This window comes from Armigeres subalbatus, chromosome 1, assembly GCF_024139115.2.
Source record: "Armigeres subalbatus isolate Guangzhou_Male chromosome 1, GZ_Asu_2, whole genome shotgun sequence".
Taxonomy (NCBI): Eukaryota; Metazoa; Arthropoda; class Insecta; order Diptera; family Culicidae; genus Armigeres; species Armigeres subalbatus.
In genome coordinates, this window is record NC_085139.1 from 243,169,777 (window position 1) to 243,187,606 (window position 17,830).

General features: G+C 43.9%; 1 protein-coding gene across 1 annotated transcript; it reads right to left on the reverse strand.

Moving 5' to 3' along the window:
• Positions 1-3,618: 3,618 nt before the first annotated feature.
• LOC134207160 (uncharacterized) lies at positions 3,619-4,955 on the reverse strand. The gene is made up of 2 exons (XM_062682881.1): positions 4,315-4,955; positions 3,619-4,247 (listed from the first exon to the last, which is right to left on the reverse strand). Exon 2 carries the CDS (start codon positions 4,243-4,245, stop codon positions 3,619-3,621), a length of 627 nt encoding a protein of 208 aa, XP_062538865.1. The 5' UTR covers positions 4,246-4,247; positions 4,315-4,955.
• Positions 4,956-17,830: the final 12,875 nt, after the last annotated feature.

Genomic DNA, 17,830 nt, shown 5'->3' on the forward strand with positions numbered 1-17,830 from the left:
GCAGCTAAACGTCAGAATGTGATGTCAAAAACGCGTTAACGTTTTGTTTGCGTGTTTGGCGGGATCGATATTTTCTGGCGCGTAAAATTTTCCTTTGTTCAATGCAAAAAGTAAACAACATTGACGCTTGTCAAAACGCCCCAATTAACGAACGGCATTCGCTAGTTGGGATGAGGTCGTGCCCCAATTAGCGAACGATCACTGTAGCCCATTCGCCATTTCAGGTCGGTACCACCCAGCCTTACTAAGATAATAGAATAATCAGACTACCAGCCCTCGCCCTCGATCTGTCGCGGCTTTGACTTTTCTTCGCTCCTCTACCTTCCTTATCGGTGATCCATCGTTTTTCCAGATCCAGATTATTCTCGCTGGTGGCGAAGAAGGCATTCCTGATGGCCGCCCATTGGTCTTCCTCCTGCCGACGAATCCGAAACACAGGCGTATTTCGCCGATGAGCAGGTGATGATCAGACGCGATATCGGCACTGCGTTTATTCGAAGAAACATCGTGGCACGAAAACGTACGTACTTTGAACTCCCCAAGACGCTAGGATAGAATAGAGCTCGCCGCCATACCAAAACGGGTCCTGTAGTATCGCGGAGCCTCAGATTCAATAATCGCTAACACTAATCAGAATTCACTTGACTAATAGTCAGCCTTTTCAAGATAGAACGATTCTGTCGTTCTACCTCACCATTTTGTTGCGGCCAGTATGGGGTAGTGTTGATCAATTTGATGTTGTTCGATTCACAGTATACTCGGAACTCCTCGCTGGCAAACTGGGGGCCATTATCAGCTGTAATGGACAATGGCAATCCGAAACGGGCCAACATTGGTTCTAATCGATGAATGGTCTCTTTGGAATCAATCTTCTTCATTATCTCGATCTCTATGTACCGGCTGAAATAATCAACCACCACAAATAAGTGGTGGCCCGATGGCAGTGGTCCAAGAAAATCAACAGCCAAGTGTTGCCATGGGCCTGATGGTAGTTCTCGACGCTTCATCGGTTCTGGTGCAGACGGTGCTGTAACCAACATGCATCCTCGACAATTTTTCACGTACTGTTCGACTTCTGTATCCAATTTCGGCCACCACACCTTCGCTCGCAATCTTTGTTTCATGATCGTCATTCCCGGATGTCCTTCATGTGCTAGATCCAACGTCTGCCTCCTTAACTGTTCCGGAATCACTATTCTATTCCCACGCAACAGAATCTTTCCAGCAAAGCACAGTTCCGTTGCGAAAAGTTTGAAAGAAGACAAGTCTTCCGACCACTCTCCTCGGTCCAAAGCAACATGAACTGATTGGATCGATTTATCAGACTCTGATGCTTGTTCTATTTCTGTCAACTTTAGAGCGACTGGCATTGCATTAGAAGCTACCCAGTGGACATAATGTTCCACACATTCATCAAATGTCACTCCCGTTGTATTCGATGTGATCGCCAATCTTGATAGTGGATCAGCAATGTTTGATTTTCCAGGCCTGTAGACGACTTTCGCTTTGTAAGCCTGCAGCCGAACAACCCACCGTTCAATCCTTGCACATGGTTTGGACCGAGCGCCAAATATGGTCTCTAAGGGCTTATGGTCCGTAATCAGTTCAAAAGTTCGGCCGTACAAATAGAAATGGAACCGCTCCACTGCCCATACGAGTGCTAGAGCCTCTTTCTCAATTTGAGCGTATCGTTTTTCTACCTCGGATAAGCTCTTGCTTGCGTAAGCAATTACTCTGGGTCCCTGATCATTCACTTGGATTAGCACGGCCCCCAAACCTACTGGGCTGGCGTCAGCTACAAGTTGTGTCCGATCACCATCGTTGAAGTAACCTAGTGTCTTTGAATCCATCATGCTCTCTTTCAATTTATCGAATGCTAACTGTTGCTCACGGCCCCAGACAAATTTCTGCCCCAGAATCGTAAGTCGTCGCAATGGAAAGGTCAGTGTGGCCAAATTAGGAATGAATCTCCCTACGTAATTGACCAGACCGAGAAAACTTCTGATCTCTTCAACAGTTCTTGGTTCACGAAAATTTCGGATCGATTCCATCTTATCCAAACCAGGCTTGATTCCATCCTTTGACAAAACATGACCAAGGAAATCTGTCTCGGTGACTCCATAAATGCACTTGGTTTCATTTAGTGCCACGTTCCTTTCCTTCAGTCTGAGAAGTACGTTTTCTAAACGCAGGTCATGTTCTTTTTGGTCTGATCCAAACACCAGGACATCATCAATGAAGTTGAAACATCCGTCGCATCCACTCAGAACCTGTTCCAGAACCAGCCCACAGTTGATTCCGAACATTAGGCGGGTGTATCGGAATAACCCTCTGCGAGTAATGAAAGTCGTGATTTCTCGTGATTTTTCAGATATTTCCACCTGTAACAAACAATGCATATCTATTGTTTCAATTTGTTTATTTGAATTCAATTCAGTGAACTTCCAGACCATTTTACGAAACAAGGAAAATATTAAATAATAATAATAAACTCAAACCGAGAGTTAAAAAAAAAAATCATCAAAAACAGGAGTTCAGCCTACCTGGTGGAAGGCAGATTTCACGTCCAGACGAGAGAAAACCTTTGCCCTAGACAAATGTGGTAGAAAGTCCTCGATGGTCGGCAGGGGATGATTCTCCCTTTCCACCGCTTCGTTGGCTCGCCTCATATCGATGCAAATACGAACGTCATCTGCTCCTTTTGGAACCACCACTACTGGGGAAATCCACTTGGCTGGCTCGTTGACTGGCTCGATGACGCCTTGTGCGTGCAGCTCGTCGATTTTCATATCAACCTTCTTCTCCAACGCTAGTGGTATACGCCGATATGGTTGAATAACCGGTGTAGCGTTAGCCTTTATAGGGATATCAACGATAATTCCTTTAATGGTTCCCAATTTGATGGATTCTGCATCCGTTTCAACTTCGTTGACGGGTACGTTAATCTGCAAAACTCCCATAGATGTTGCAGTGTCGCGGCCGATCAAAATCTTTCCATGTCCTTTCATTACATAAAACTCTGCCAGTTTTATGGCGCTTCCGATCTTAACCTTCGCACTAAATACGCCGAGCACTGGCAACGGTTGGCCGCCGTAGGCCTTAAATACTTTCGTTGTCTCCTGACGTTGATTTGACACGACCACCTTGTTGCTCTTCAATTTTTCCCAATCTGCCTGGCTCAGCAGGTTGAACTTAGATCCGGAATCGATCACCGCAGTTATAACAACTCCCCAATTTCACATTGCAGCTCGCCGTTACTGTCCGATGTAGTCACATGGAAAACGTATTCTGTGGACTCGTCCTCAATGTGCTTCACCGTATTCGAATCATCACCGCTGATATTCTCTTTGGCAGGATTTTTGTCGCGATTAATGTTCCTTTGATATCCAATCCGATAGTTGCCACCTACTCTACCTAACTGCTTGTTCGTACGGCATTTCTTGGCAAAGTGATCTTTGCCTCCACACTTATTGCACTTGTTGCCTCTTGCGGGACATACGGCATCTCTTGCCAAATGTCCATTGTACCCGCAACGATGACATTCAATTTGTGCCGCCACAGCAAATCGTTTGCGCTTGGGTGCATTATAAGCACTTTCGTCAATTTTGTTGACCTCACTTACTGCTGGCTTAGGAATCTCAGCAACGGCCGAGCCGGGGCAAATGATTTCTCTTGTTGGGCGACCGTCTCAAAAATCTTTGCCACACTTAGCACCTCCTCCAGGCTTGCATCACCTCTTTTCAATAAATCCCTTCGTAAAGCTGCTGATTCACAGTTTTGAATAATTTGATCCTTAATGTTCTCCTCCATCCGGTCTTCAAACCCGCATCGTTCTGCCTGTACTCGCAATCTGATCATGAACGCATCGATATTTTCACCGGACTTCTGCTTCATTTGCCGTAGTAAGTGGCGCTCGTAAGTAGAGTTTTCTTTTGGTAGAAAGAATTCATTCAGCCGTACTTTGGCTTCCTCATAGCTGGACATGTTTGGGGTGTAATGCTCGATGTTCAGCAAGGGTCCACGCATTTCAATTCCGGCTGGCTCCGGCAGAGTGTCAAAGAGTTGTTGAACACTTGGACCAGCATGATGAAGCAGCAAATCTTTTTTCCAATCTTCGTCTTCAATGCGGCTGGCTCGAATCATGGTTTCGAATGACCGTAGCCACTTGCGCCACTCGATACCAACATCATCTGTGTGGGCGGCATAGTCGAATGCCTGCAGTTGCAGTCCTAGCGATCGAATCATGTCTGCAAATAATCAAAACAACCACAGCTTTAGCGCTTGATTTTTTTTTCCTGGATTAACATTATTTACAGCTTTCTGAGAACGAATTCTTTAACCAGAAGAGTTTCAAAAGATGTAGTATTCCTTTCCCAAACTTTTCAATATTTCCAAAGCAACTGTTTGTTGGATATTTCGACACTTCTTCGTAAAATTTCAGAGCATGCACGCATTTAAGTAAATAAACCCAAACGTCAGTGCGTCTAATGGAAAGGCCTTTTCATTTTCTTTTCGCATTTCGTACCGATAGGTCTGTGCCATAATATACACGGTGGCAAAATTCTACTCAGAAGCAGAGTATTTATCAGGTGAGTTCAAACAAGCAAAAAGTTAAACCAGAATTCATGAAGTAATTTTTTTTCTTTTGATCGTACACACTTTCTTGTAGTTGTGATATCACCAAATACGTCATCACGAGCAAAATACCAAAGATCATTGCACCTTCTTAATACAGTATCATTGTTTAGATTTTTTTCATTTCCATCGGATTCAACCTGCTACGAATGACTTTGAGGTTAGATTTTGTTCCCTAGTTTTTGCTTTCCTCTAGGATTTCCTTTCATCGACAAGTTTTTTTTTTCAAGCCTGATTGAACAGATTTTTTTTTCTTCCGCATTAAAGCGACTACGCTCTCTCTTCCCAGTTCCAGCTGAATGGAATCAGGCTTCAACAAACCGCATTCAAGCGACTGATTTTTTTTCTATTTTTTTTTCGTCTTCATGGCAGTGTGACATCAGACTTTTATTCCCCGCATTCAAGCGACTGATCCGCTTTTTAACAATTCTTTTTCTTTTTTTTTGTAATGTAGAATACTTACCAAATTGATTGGCCATTTTGGTCCTCGTCGCCAAAATGTAGTATCGCGGAGCCTCGGATTCAATAATCGCTATCCCGTATCCGTTGTCCGGTCTCAGCAATACCCCCTCTTCTATTTATTCTTTCCCCTCTACTCTCCCAATTACACACATATGTCAACTTACAACTAATAGGGTAAATATTAACAAGGTGTTTCAATATTGTGAGCATAGGATACTACAGGTCCGAAACCATCATATAATCCAATGTTATGCGCCAACCGATGCTGCCGATCTGCAAGACAAAGAGAACTTCTACAGCCAACTCAATGCCGTCGTAGATAGAATTTCGAAGGGTGATATCAAGATCTGTATGGGCGACTTCAATGCGAAGATCGGATCCGATAACTCAAATCATGAGTGTGATATGGGACGCCATGGTCTCGGAGAAATGAGCGAAAACGGAGAGCTGTTCGCAGAATTCTGTGGTAATAACGACATGGTGATGGGGGCATCGCTCTTCACTCATCAACCGGTTCACAAGGTCACGTGTGTCTCCCACGACGGCTTTGCAGAAAATCAAATCGACCACATCTGCATCAGCCGAAAATGGAAACGGAGTCTTCTTGTTGTACAGGATAAACGTATTGCCGATATCGCGTCTGATCATCACCTCCTCATCGGCGAAATACGCCTGCGCATTGCGCAAACTCGTCGGCAGGAGGAAAGAGTTGGACGACAGTTTAACACACGTTGACTGTAAGATGCCACGCGTGCTGCAGATATTCCGGAAGGTTGCAGCGTGGACGACCAATTAACCGCCATCAAGAATGCCTTCATCGCCACCAGCGAGAATAATCTGGGCGAACTGCGCACCCAGAGAAAACAATGGATGAGACCTGGAGAAAGATAGAGGAGCGAAGAGAAGCCAAAGCCGCGATAGAGCGATCGAAAACCAGAGGAGCCAAAGTCCTAGCCCGTCAGCGATACGCGGCTCTTGAGAAGAAAGTAAAACGCTCATGTCGACGGGACAAGCGAGCGTGGGCAGACTCTCTGGCCGACGGAGGAGAGAGAGCCGCCGCAAACGGGGACATTCGCCTCCTCTACGATATCTCACGATGCTTATGTCGTTTTCGGTTATTACTGGGTCGAACCTAGTTCTGCCCCGGATCCGCTCTAACAGCTGTCAAAACGTTCGGTTATTCGTTCAGGTTGGATCGCGATCCGCACCAGATCCGACCCTAAATTAATGAGGTTCGCTCTGCCGATTTATCGAGATCCAACCTAGGTTCACCAATACATTCGAACACAAACTGTTTAACTGGTGTTTATGTTTACGCTAAAGGAAAATGAAAACGCAAAAGACACGGATGGGTATATGATTTTATCGCATGCCCAGTTTCATTGCAATTGGTGATATGACCCCTGGTCACTCCCATTTTGACCCCTAAATACGGCCCTGAGACCTACGTGCATCTGTGTTGAACTTAGTTTACAATTAAAAAACACACTAATAAAGTCTAAAAAAAAACCTACGTGCATGCTCCGGATTCGAAGCGTAGCAAGTTGGATAGCATGTCCCGAAAAGCTTAGGTTTGTGGGGTATTCGATAGAGCATAAAGCTTATCGATTCGTCGACTGTGAAACTGATTTGATAAGAGTCGTGATGCGCGATTTCTCGAGTTTGGGAATGGGACATCTACCATCGAGTTTCCAACTTGACTTGAAGACAAACATACGACTCGCGACGAAGAGGAGATTAAACTGTTTCCGATCAAAAAAGACAGCGCTGCTTCTGATGCGGAAGATTTCTAAGATGCCGAGGACGGTATGCCAACACGAGGAGAGACCATGCGCCGTTCACAACGGGCAACCCGCGGTGTAGTACCGCGACATTTCGAGGAATACGACTTGGATTACGCGGCGTAATCCATACGAGATACCGCAGGTACTGCATTACCTATCGGAATGCAATGGAGAACGCCGACTGGAGAGCGTGATGCAAAGCCAGCAAAGTCTCCCATGGCTCCGGGGTACTCGAAGATCGAAGACAAAAGCAAACCACAGGAGGATCCAGCGAAATTCAGAAGTGGGAAGATTGTTGTATTTATCTGTTGTGGCCAAGCGGGATATTGCCAAAAGTTCTGCCATTCTAGGGTGGAATGTCACAATGCGAGTCCTGCGATATTTGCAGAAGACGAAAAGCTTCAGTCTGCGATTGGGCTATGAATACGATGAACCACTGTCTGGATATTCCGACGCCGATTGGGCCGGCAATCTACAGAGTCGAAGGTCAACATCTGGATTTGCGTTCATGTTCGGTGGAGCAACTATATCGTGGGCCAGCCGTGGACAGTCTAGCGTAACACTATCGTCCATGGAGGCCGAATACGTGGCACTTAGTGAGGCTTGCCAAGAGGCCATCTGGCTGCGGCAGCGACGATCAAAGAGGACAACCAGAAGTGTTTCGCTTTTTTTCGGACCGAGAGATCTAGCCGCAGCACATAGGAGTAAATGGGCCAATTCTTGGCCAAAACTATTTTTGCGGTTATTTGGGCCTGATGTTCCTATGACGCAGTAATAATTACCAATTATGGCTAAATCTATCCACCTAACAGTGTAAAAGCAGATAAAAATTTCAAAATACATATGTTTTCAAATATAACCTCGCGTTTAATGTAAAATTTCTTGCTTCCGGTACGTGAACGATTCTAAAATGGCCATATTTCACAAAGTAGCAAGAAACCCGTAGTTAAAACTCTATTCTTAAAAGGATTTTCTAACATTTACATAGGAAAAAAACATCTAACTTATTTTAACTTATTCGGACCCAAGATCCAAAAAGAAAAATGATTGTATAAATTCGCATCACAAAAGTAAACACTATTTTCTGCTTGAACACTCGTCAGATCCAGGAAATGCTGTGAATATAAATAAAAAAATATCCATAATTTGCGTAACAAAAAAAGTTCCGGTAGTTCTGAACTTAAGAACAGTTTAGATGACCCAGAATATCACAAAATTACATCACATTGATTACCATACCCGAGTCGAAGCACACAAAATATCATAGCAAGCACACAAAATATCATAGCTAGCCATGACGAAACTATTATAATAAGGTACCGTTCATAAATTATGATCACTTTAATGAAAACGGGTTCATCCTAAATCTAGGTTGTAACAGATTTCTCTACAATGCAGAATTTATAGATAAGCGATTTTAATATAAGATTTTCAAAAAAATATCAACGCGCCTCATGGGAGACCCATTATTCTATTTATGTCTTGACAAAATGCATGCTAAATAGCATGCTATTTACATTTTTTTCCTGGATTCGTTATATGTGGTAATTTATGAACAAATATTGGAATTTTGTTTTAAAATGATGAAAAATCGCATTTTATTCAAATAGCTCAGAAACTAATTTGCGGACGTTTGCGGACGAGTTTTCACGTGGAATGCTTAGTCCACATCTTGAAGTGACACCCAAGTGATTTATCTTTGCCGGATCTTGCCGTATAGATTAACTTTTCTTCTGAAGAAAAACATGTAAAATAGAAAAAATAGTGATTTTTAAGTGGTCATCACCTGAACCATAAAATTTATAATTTGACCATAAACATGAACAAAATGGAGACATACAACTATAATCTACTCATTGTGTACTAATAATAGCTTGTTGATAACATTTATGTTGTGTAAAAATCAGATTTTCCAAATACGCCACAAATAAAGTAGATAAAATCCAATTCAATACCTCATTTTTGAGCCCTAATTATATTTTTTTACAAAATTTTGGGTCACTTCTGAAATAGTCACAGTATGCAGAATGCTTTTAAGTATCTAAAAAAAATATAAGAATGTATAAATATTGAAAAAAATTGGATTTTGTCCACGAATTTGTTCTAGTTACTCTTCTGTGCGCAGGTCCAAGCATATTGATACCCGGGAGAAGTTCGTCCAGGAACTATGCCGGAAGAGGCAAGTTATACTGGAATGCTGTCCAACTGTATTGATGACCGCAGATGTACAAAACTATTGGGACCGATGAAGCACAGCCATTTCAGTGGTCTACTAGGACTTGAATAAATCGAGTGCGGAGGCTACACATCGAGAAGGAGTGTGGAGAGCGATGTCAACCCTCCGGACAATACATTCACGCACCCCTAGAGCGGTGCAACATAAATGGCAACACTGCCTACCAACGAACTTCAATTCGCGTCTATCATTCACCAAGAGCAAGTGTACTTTATTTAGTCCTTCATTCAAGGTGTCAACTTAAATCTGAGAATGAAATTCCCTGACTTTGCCTGACTTTCCAGACCATTTCTCGAAAAATTGCAGGTATAAAAATGTGTTTTTCTTTTTCAATTCATAGAAGCATATGAAAATCTCTGCATGTTTGATTCCTGTCCATATGAGTTTCTGAGTTACTGGAAGCCTAATCACTTCTGAAGCAGAACATTAAGGATATGTAGAATTTAATTCTACATATCCTTAATGTTCTAGATAGAAGGTAATTCTGGTCGTTCACAAAGAATCAAGTAGGGTGGGTGTACCGATTGTCGCCATACATAAGAACAATTTTTTTTAATAAGTAGATGACATGTGGGTGGACTTTATATATCAAGTGAAAGGTTTTACTTCCTGCTCCTTAGAACAGCTGTGAAAACCACAATAAAATTTGTTATAATCATCAAAATTGATTAATCCATAATAGGAACGCATACACCAGTTGTGGCACTATTCTTAATTTTGGTTCCTTATTTGGCAAATCCCATTGTTTTCTTATGGGATTGGCCAAATAGGGACCACTAGTGCGACAACTGGTGCAAAGGACGTCAAAAATTAAGCAAAATCAATTTTTACAATTATGCTTTGCTTCTTTTGGAATAGATCAAAGGTTTTATCGTATAATATGAATATGCTTCATCTATATTAACTTGGTTTGCGGTGATTTGATTGGCCATTTGGCATATAAAGCACTAGTGTGACAACTGGTGCTATAGCCACAACTGGTACATCTAGCCTAAATGCGCAGAACTCCTAAAAGGTTTTCATAATTCACATCTTTCCAAAATTTGCTCCAACGTTATAAACTTTCTAGTGCAATCATCCACCATTGGGAATTCACACGGACTTTCTGGAGTCGCAATAGACCTCCAAGACTACTGACACGACTCTTTTGACACGACTTTTGAACAACTTTTTGAACAATCGTGGGAGCTTCTAGAAACCCTTCTAATGCCGTTAAACAAAATTTTACGGGTTAGGTATTTTTGTGGACATCGAGAAACCTCCATTGGCTTTGAAGAATACTTAAAGAAGTAAGAATTCTTATTCACTCTCTGTGGAATTACCCAACAAACATTGAAAGCTGAAGAAGAGCTTGTTTCGTGGAAAATAAGCTTCTTCAGCTAAAAAACTAGCTTGTTCAGCCTCAATTGTTGGGTAATGGACTTCTAAAAATAGTCACGGACGCTGCAATCTTCAAGAATTCAATCCCTACAAGCTCACATAAATCCATGCAGCACTTACAGCCCAGAAAAACATTCTAACCATGCAATACTTTAAACTTTAAATATTTTGGTTTGAATACACTCTGGTCGTTTAATCTTTGTCGATTGTGGCTTTTGCCAATGGCCCCAAAGTGGCATAACTAAGTCTCAAATGCTAAGGAGAGCTACACCTACTACATTTATTTTATAGATTTTTAGTTGTTTGCCAAAAGTGTCAGACAAGTATAATGGAGTTTTTTTTAGAAGTCGTGGAAACATGTTTGAAGATTCCTTGGCATATTTTTTGTATGAATTCTTCCACGAAGACATTTCAATTCAAATTTGAGTAAGCACCATACAATCTACCAAGTTTTTGGAGCAGAGCTTTGGAACAAATCTACTAAACATTCATCAAGGAGTTCCAGGATTAAATTATTGAGCGTCCTCTTGGAAATCCTCTGGGATTTATTTTATGTTTCAGTGAGAATTCTGAAGTAATTTAGAAAAAAATCTGAAGGGAATAATAATTATTATTGTTTTCACAAAATATACTAAAGCATTTTCACTGAAGTAATGAACAAAACTCTCAAAGATCAACCTGAATATTTCCTGATATAACTTACTTGATACTTGATGGGCTACAGCTCTTCGATGAACCTACGCCGAATGGAGTATCCTTCTCCACCAGACTCGATCCTGGGCCAATCGCTTCCAGTCGCCCTAAACATTAAGCGCCCTCAGGTCTTCTTCAACTGCAAAAAGCCATCGTGTACGCGGCCTTCCACGAAGTTTGCGGCCTCTTCCGGGTTCTCTACTAAATATTATCTTCGCTTGACGTTCTTCCGGCATACGATCAACGTGACCAACCTACCGTAGACTGCCGTGTTGTATAAGCCTAATAATATCCAGCCCTTTATATACCTGGTACAACTCGTGATTCATGCGACGCCGCCAGATACCGTTCTCTTGTTTACCACCGAGTATTGTCCGCAGCACCTTACGCTCAAACACTCCGAAAGCTCTCCGATCAGCCTCCTTTAACGTCTATGTTTCATGGCCGTATAAAGCCACCGGAAGAATCAGAGTAGTATACAGCGCGAGTTTTGTTTTCGTTTGCAGACTACGGGACTTAAGCTGGTTACGAAGTCCGTAATAAGCCCTATTTGCAGCTGCAATACGCCTTTTCACCTCGCGGGTAATATCATTATCGCACGTTACTAATGTTCCAAGATACACAAATTCTTCCACCACTTCAAATTTTTCACCATCCAGCACCATTTCGCTACCACCACCACTAATGAACCCACGTTGATTGCCAGTGACCATGTACTTCGTTTTGCTGGTATTGATCGTGAGTCCAATCCTCGCTGTCTCCCTCTTAAAAGGCACAAAAGCCTCTTCCACGGCACGGCGATCAATTCCGATAATATCGATATCGTCCGCAAAACCCAGGAGCATATGCGATCTTGTGATAATGGTACCGCTTCTTTGCACACCAGCTCTCCTAATCGCTCCCTCGAGCGCTATATTGAACAGTAGATTCGAGAGTGCATCACCCTGCTTTAATCCATCTAAGGTAACAAATGACGTCGATATTTCATCCGCAACCTTTACACTTGATTTCGATCCGTCCAACGTTATACGAATCAGCCGTATCAGTTTCGCCGGAAAACCATGTTCAAGCATAATTTGCCATAATTCATTCCGTTTCACTGAATCGTACGCCGCCTTGAAATCAATAAACAGATGATGTGTCTCAGTGGCGTAGCCAAAAAATTGGTCTGGGGGGGTTTTCTGAACATTTTTTTTATGAAAAAATAATTTCTTCTGAAAATTTTGTCTCTGGGGGGGGATTGCTACGCCACTGAATTGTGTGTGCAAGTTGTACTCCCGGAATTTGTCACTTCCACTATTCAACAAAGTCTCGAAGTGTTGCTTCCACCTAGCAGCCCCTTCGGTTTTATCTGTCAGCAAATAAGGCATTTTATGAGACAGATCGAAACAGCTGTTTTTCTCGTGTTTATCTACTTTGACAATTAATGGGAGCCCGTTTGTTTGGTAATTTCGCGCTTAGCATTCCGACGCGCTGAGCAATTCTGCCTGTTTTACTTTTCGGCTACCCGGGTTTTAGAAAAAAAAGTTTTTCATATGATTCTTAAAACGTGTCGTTAGATTGTTCATACAATTGCATTCTAAGCATGAAATGCTGATGAAAATACGAATGAAAAGTAAAACGCTACAAACATCATTATGTGTTCGAACCTAATGAAATGCTCACGCAGAATAATATCAAAACAAAACATTAGAAGTAAATAATTGGGCCACCGCGACCTGTCTCATGAAATGCCTTATTCTCTTGTTGGTCGTTGCACATGACGGGAGATGGCGCTGTCTTTCTCCGCACGCCATTGACAGACTCATAAAACCTCCGCATATCGTTCTGCTCCATTTTTTCCTGCGCCTCACTAATAACTTGTTCTTCGTACTCTTTCTTCTTCCTGCGGTGGGTTCGTTTTTCGGCTGCTCTTGCTTCCTTGTACCGATCTCTATTCGATCGGGTACACCAACATTCGGCTTCTGGCAACGTTCTTCTCGTCTGTCACTCTCTGACACTCCAGGGTCGCCTCTGTGCAGTGCCTACCACTTCTCGTGCTGTTGTGCTCACCGCTCCATGGATCGACTCCCATAGATCGTTGATGTTGTCGCTAACGTTGATTGCACTTATCCGTTCGTCGAGCTTCTGGCGGTACTCAGCCGATACTCCTTCCGCCGACAATTGCTGGATATTGTAACGCATCGTTCGCTGTGATCTTTCGTTCGTTACAGTTGATAGCCGTGATCGAATTTTACTGACAACGAGGTAGTGATCAGAGTCAATGTTCGGACCTCGGAATGTCCGCACATCGATAACGTCCGAGAAATGGCGTCCAACCACCAGAACATGGTCTATCTGATTGCAAGTTTCATCATTTGGGTGTCTCCAGGTGTGCTTTCGGATATTCTTTCGTGCAAAGTAGGTGCTACTGATGGCTATCCCTCTTTTTTTTTTCTTGAGCAAGGGTAAACGGAAATCTGCAACCAGACACCTGAGGAGGTACTCAGGTAGTGTGGGGATGGGTATGTCATGTAACTCTTACCCGACCCACTAAAACCAAAACCCTTTCGCCAGTCCGTACCCCCGGCCCGCAATTAAGCAATACATCAGGGGGGGACTATTGAGAACGCTCACGCCTATGCTAACGCACTTGACGTCAATACACACAACATCGACTTCAAGGGTGGCTACCTCACCACCCGTCGATCGCAAGCTATGATAGTAACCTAACGGTCCGTATCATAATCTCACGTGTGAGACGAGCACCTCGACAACAACCACCGCGCGTGAACCGCAATGACCTCTATATCTACATACTGAGGTCCCCGCAGCTCACCCGCGACATGTTGGTTGTCGGGGTGAGCAAAGTGTTCACTGCATCACAGGTGCCCCTACTGCACACGTTGGTTTTGTTCAAGACGCCACCACCGCTGCAGTTTCGACATAATTTGTTGAGATGCTGTGTTCACTGCATTCCATATAGCTTCCTCCCGGCACATCCTCTCGACGAGGTTGTCCGGGGTTGTATCCATACCACTAATAAGCAGCATGGCATTGCGTTCTATCTCGAATCGCGGGCATGCGAACATCACATGCTCTGTCGATTCTACCTCACCTACACATTCAGGACACTCCGCAGAATCTGCGAAGCCAAACCTGTGTAGGAATTTCTTAAAGCAGCCATGTTCAGACAGCACCTGTGTTAGGTGGAAGTTGACTTGACCATGCTTCCTATCAACCCAGTTGGACACATCTGGAATCAGTCTGTGGGTCCAACGACCTTTGACTGCGGTGTCCCATGCTCTTTGCCATTTGGCAACGAAGCTGCTCTCTTGACACGTCGCACTTGCACCGATTCCCTGTCGTTGAAGCACATTGGCATACATTATCGACGTGGCTCGTAAAATTGAGCTTATCGTCGATCATCACGCCCAGATGCTTGAGAGACCTCACGGAGTTAACTGTGCAGGTCCCTACTCTTATCCTCGCCTGTTGCAGCCCATGACGGTTATGCACTACCACGACTTCCGTCTTGTGATGTGCAAGGGACAACCGCCTCGAGTTGAGCCATTCCTCCACTCTGCCAATCGCGTATGAAGCCTTCAGTTCGACTTCGTCGAGAGTGTCACCTGCTAATTCTAGCATTACGTCATCCGCGAAGCCTTCTATCTTAACTCCGGCCGGGAGACTTAAGTGCAATACTCCGTCGTACATAATATTCCACAGAACCGGTCCGAGGATCGATCCCTGTGGAACACCCGCCGCGGACACTACGATCGACTTTTGACCAGCATCAGTGTCGTATAACAACACCCTATTCTGAAAATAGCTTTTCAGTATCCTGCACAGGTAATCCGGAACTCTCAATCGGTGCAGGGAGTCAGCAATTGCTGCCCAGCTAGCATTGTTAAACGCGTTTTTTACATCAAGTGTAATCAACGCGCAGTACCTAATACCTCTTCTGTTTAAGCCTCTCGCTATCTTGGCCGTATCCGTTACCGCTCGAATTGCTTCGATGGTAGAACGGCCCTTACGGAAGCCATACTGGTTGCTAGATAAGCCACCAGCACACTCTGTATAGGCCGACAATCTATTCAGAATGACCCTCTCTAGCAGCTTTCCAGCTGTGTCGAGTAGACAAATTGGTCTGTATGCCGAAGGATCCGCCGGCTGTTTGCCAGGCTTCGGTAATAGCACCAATTTCTGCCGTTTCCATCGATCTGGGAAGTTTCCTTCGTCCATGCATCTCTGGAGGCAGCTCCTGAACATATCTGGATTGGCAAGAATGGCGTGTTTAAGGGCCAGGTTTGGAATACCATCCGGGCCTGGCGCCTTATTGAGCTTAAGTTTTCTTGCTGCTACGATAAGCTCTTCGTTAGTCACTAGCGGTACCACGTCAACTGACTCGTACGGAGTAGCGGGCCAGTTCGATGATTCATGCCTCGGAAACAACCCGTCGGCTATTTTGGCCAACATCCCCGGAGATTTCTCAGGTGGCGTGGTATTAGCCCTAGCCATCACCATCCTGTATGCATCTCCCCATGGATTGTCGTTTGCCATCCTGCACAGCCGCTCGAAACAGGCTCTCTTACTACATTTGATCTCGTAGTTGAGAGCTTTGCTCGCTGTCTGGAACACCCTGCGTCTCTCGACCTTTTCAGCGTCTGTTCTGGCACGTCGCAGCCTTCTCTTTGCTCTAAGGCAGGTTCTACGAAGGTCTGCAATTGTGTCAGTCCACCAGTACGCAGGTTGCCGGTTTCCGGGAGGTTTGGTCCTCCTAGGCATCGTCACATCGCATGCACGGGTTAGTACATCGATTAACTCGTCGCCACTTAATCCCGTTGTTCGCGTCTCCCATCGTAGTGATTCCTCCATGAGTTCTGGGTTGAACTGCGAGGTGCGCCATCCTAGATCGGCTTTGCCGATCCACCTTTTGGTTGCTACGGGGGTATACCGGATCATAAAACGAATTTCCTGATGATCGCTGGAGGTATGCCCCTCATGAACCTCCCATTCTGGCTCCACCGTCCATCCCGCGCTGCAGAAGATCACATCGATGCATGAATCACCGCTCGGTCCCCTGAACGTTGGCACTTGGCCTTCATTCAGCAGGACTACGTTTAATACCGCTAGCGACTCTAGCAGGGTATGACCTCTGGCGTTTGTGGACCGGGATCCCCAGTCCACTGCCCACGCATTGAAGTCGCCTGCTACAACTAACGGTTTTAAGCCAGTTAGTTTTGCTGCAAGAATATCTACTACCCTAGTAAACTGCACTATACTCCACCTGGGAGGACAGTAGCAGCTACAAAAGTAAACACCGTTTACCTTTGCTATAACGAAACCCTCATCGTCAGGTGATGATATTATCTCCTGGATGGGATATCGCCCGCAAGTCCAGATGGCCACCATCTGAGACTTATCCGCAATCCAACTACCGTTACCGGCAGGGATGCGGTAAGGATCGGACATCAAGGCTACATCAGCTTTACACTCAGTAACCGACTGTTGTAGCAGCAATTGAGTCGCCTCGCAGTGGTTCAGGTAAAGCTGTGTTACCTGCGTGTCTGGATCCTTCTAGAGGCCGGACAGGCCTGGACACCGGTGAGGTGTCTGTTGTCTGTACCCGGGGGACAGATCAGACACCTTGGTGCAGCCTGACAGGTGCGAGCTTGATGGCCTTCAGCTCCACACCTACGGCATAGCTTACTGCGATCAGGTCCTTTACAGTCATACAACTTATGACCGTTGTCAAGACACCTGAAACAGGTCTGAAGCGGTTGGCTTATACTTAGCGGACATGCCGACCAGTTGTTAACGTTAATCAACGATTAACGCCGTTTCGTTAATCCGTTTATGTTAATTTCAACGATTAACGATTTTTACGTTAATTTTGAAAGAACGTTAGTCAACGGTAACGTTATCGCTTTCCGTTAATTTAACGTTAACGGCTGCGTTATTTTTTACGTTAATGAGTAGCTATATGTACTGTCAAACCCCAATTTTCAACCCAACCCCAATTGGGTCCTAAAATGAAGAATCGATATTCGATTTTCTTTCAGGGAACGATGAAGGCAATCATCCTGAACGTGTCAGTTTTTCTTTCGGCTCAAAAATCGAAAAGAACATTGTTTAATTTAAAATTGAAAAATAGATGAATAGATGCTTCCTCGACATTTTCGATCTTGTTTGACGTACGGATTCAAACGCACTAGCAGAACACCACAGGGCACTTGACTCACCTTTGACAGTTAATATATGGGGCTGACGTTTTGGGCTGATGGTTCATTCGTTCTGAAATGTTGCACAGCCCAAAATTTGCCTTAAAATGTCTTAAACACAAAAATATTATTTTTACTTATTTAGAATTTTACCAGAATTTTTATAACAACGGTTCAAGTATTCTTGACCGATGCACTATCGTTTGCAATCATAAACGAGGTAGGGCTTTAGGACCCAATTTGGCAGATTTTATTATTTTATAGGCAAAGGAGTTTTTGTTGATCAGTATAAATAACATTTAGCCGTAAGCCCCTTTGATATTAAGATAATTGTAGAAACAAGATCAAGATCAAAAAAAAATACGATTTTATAGTAGAACATTCTCTGCTAATGCCGTCATTACTCAGCTATTGAATATCGTCATCCAGATAACAAA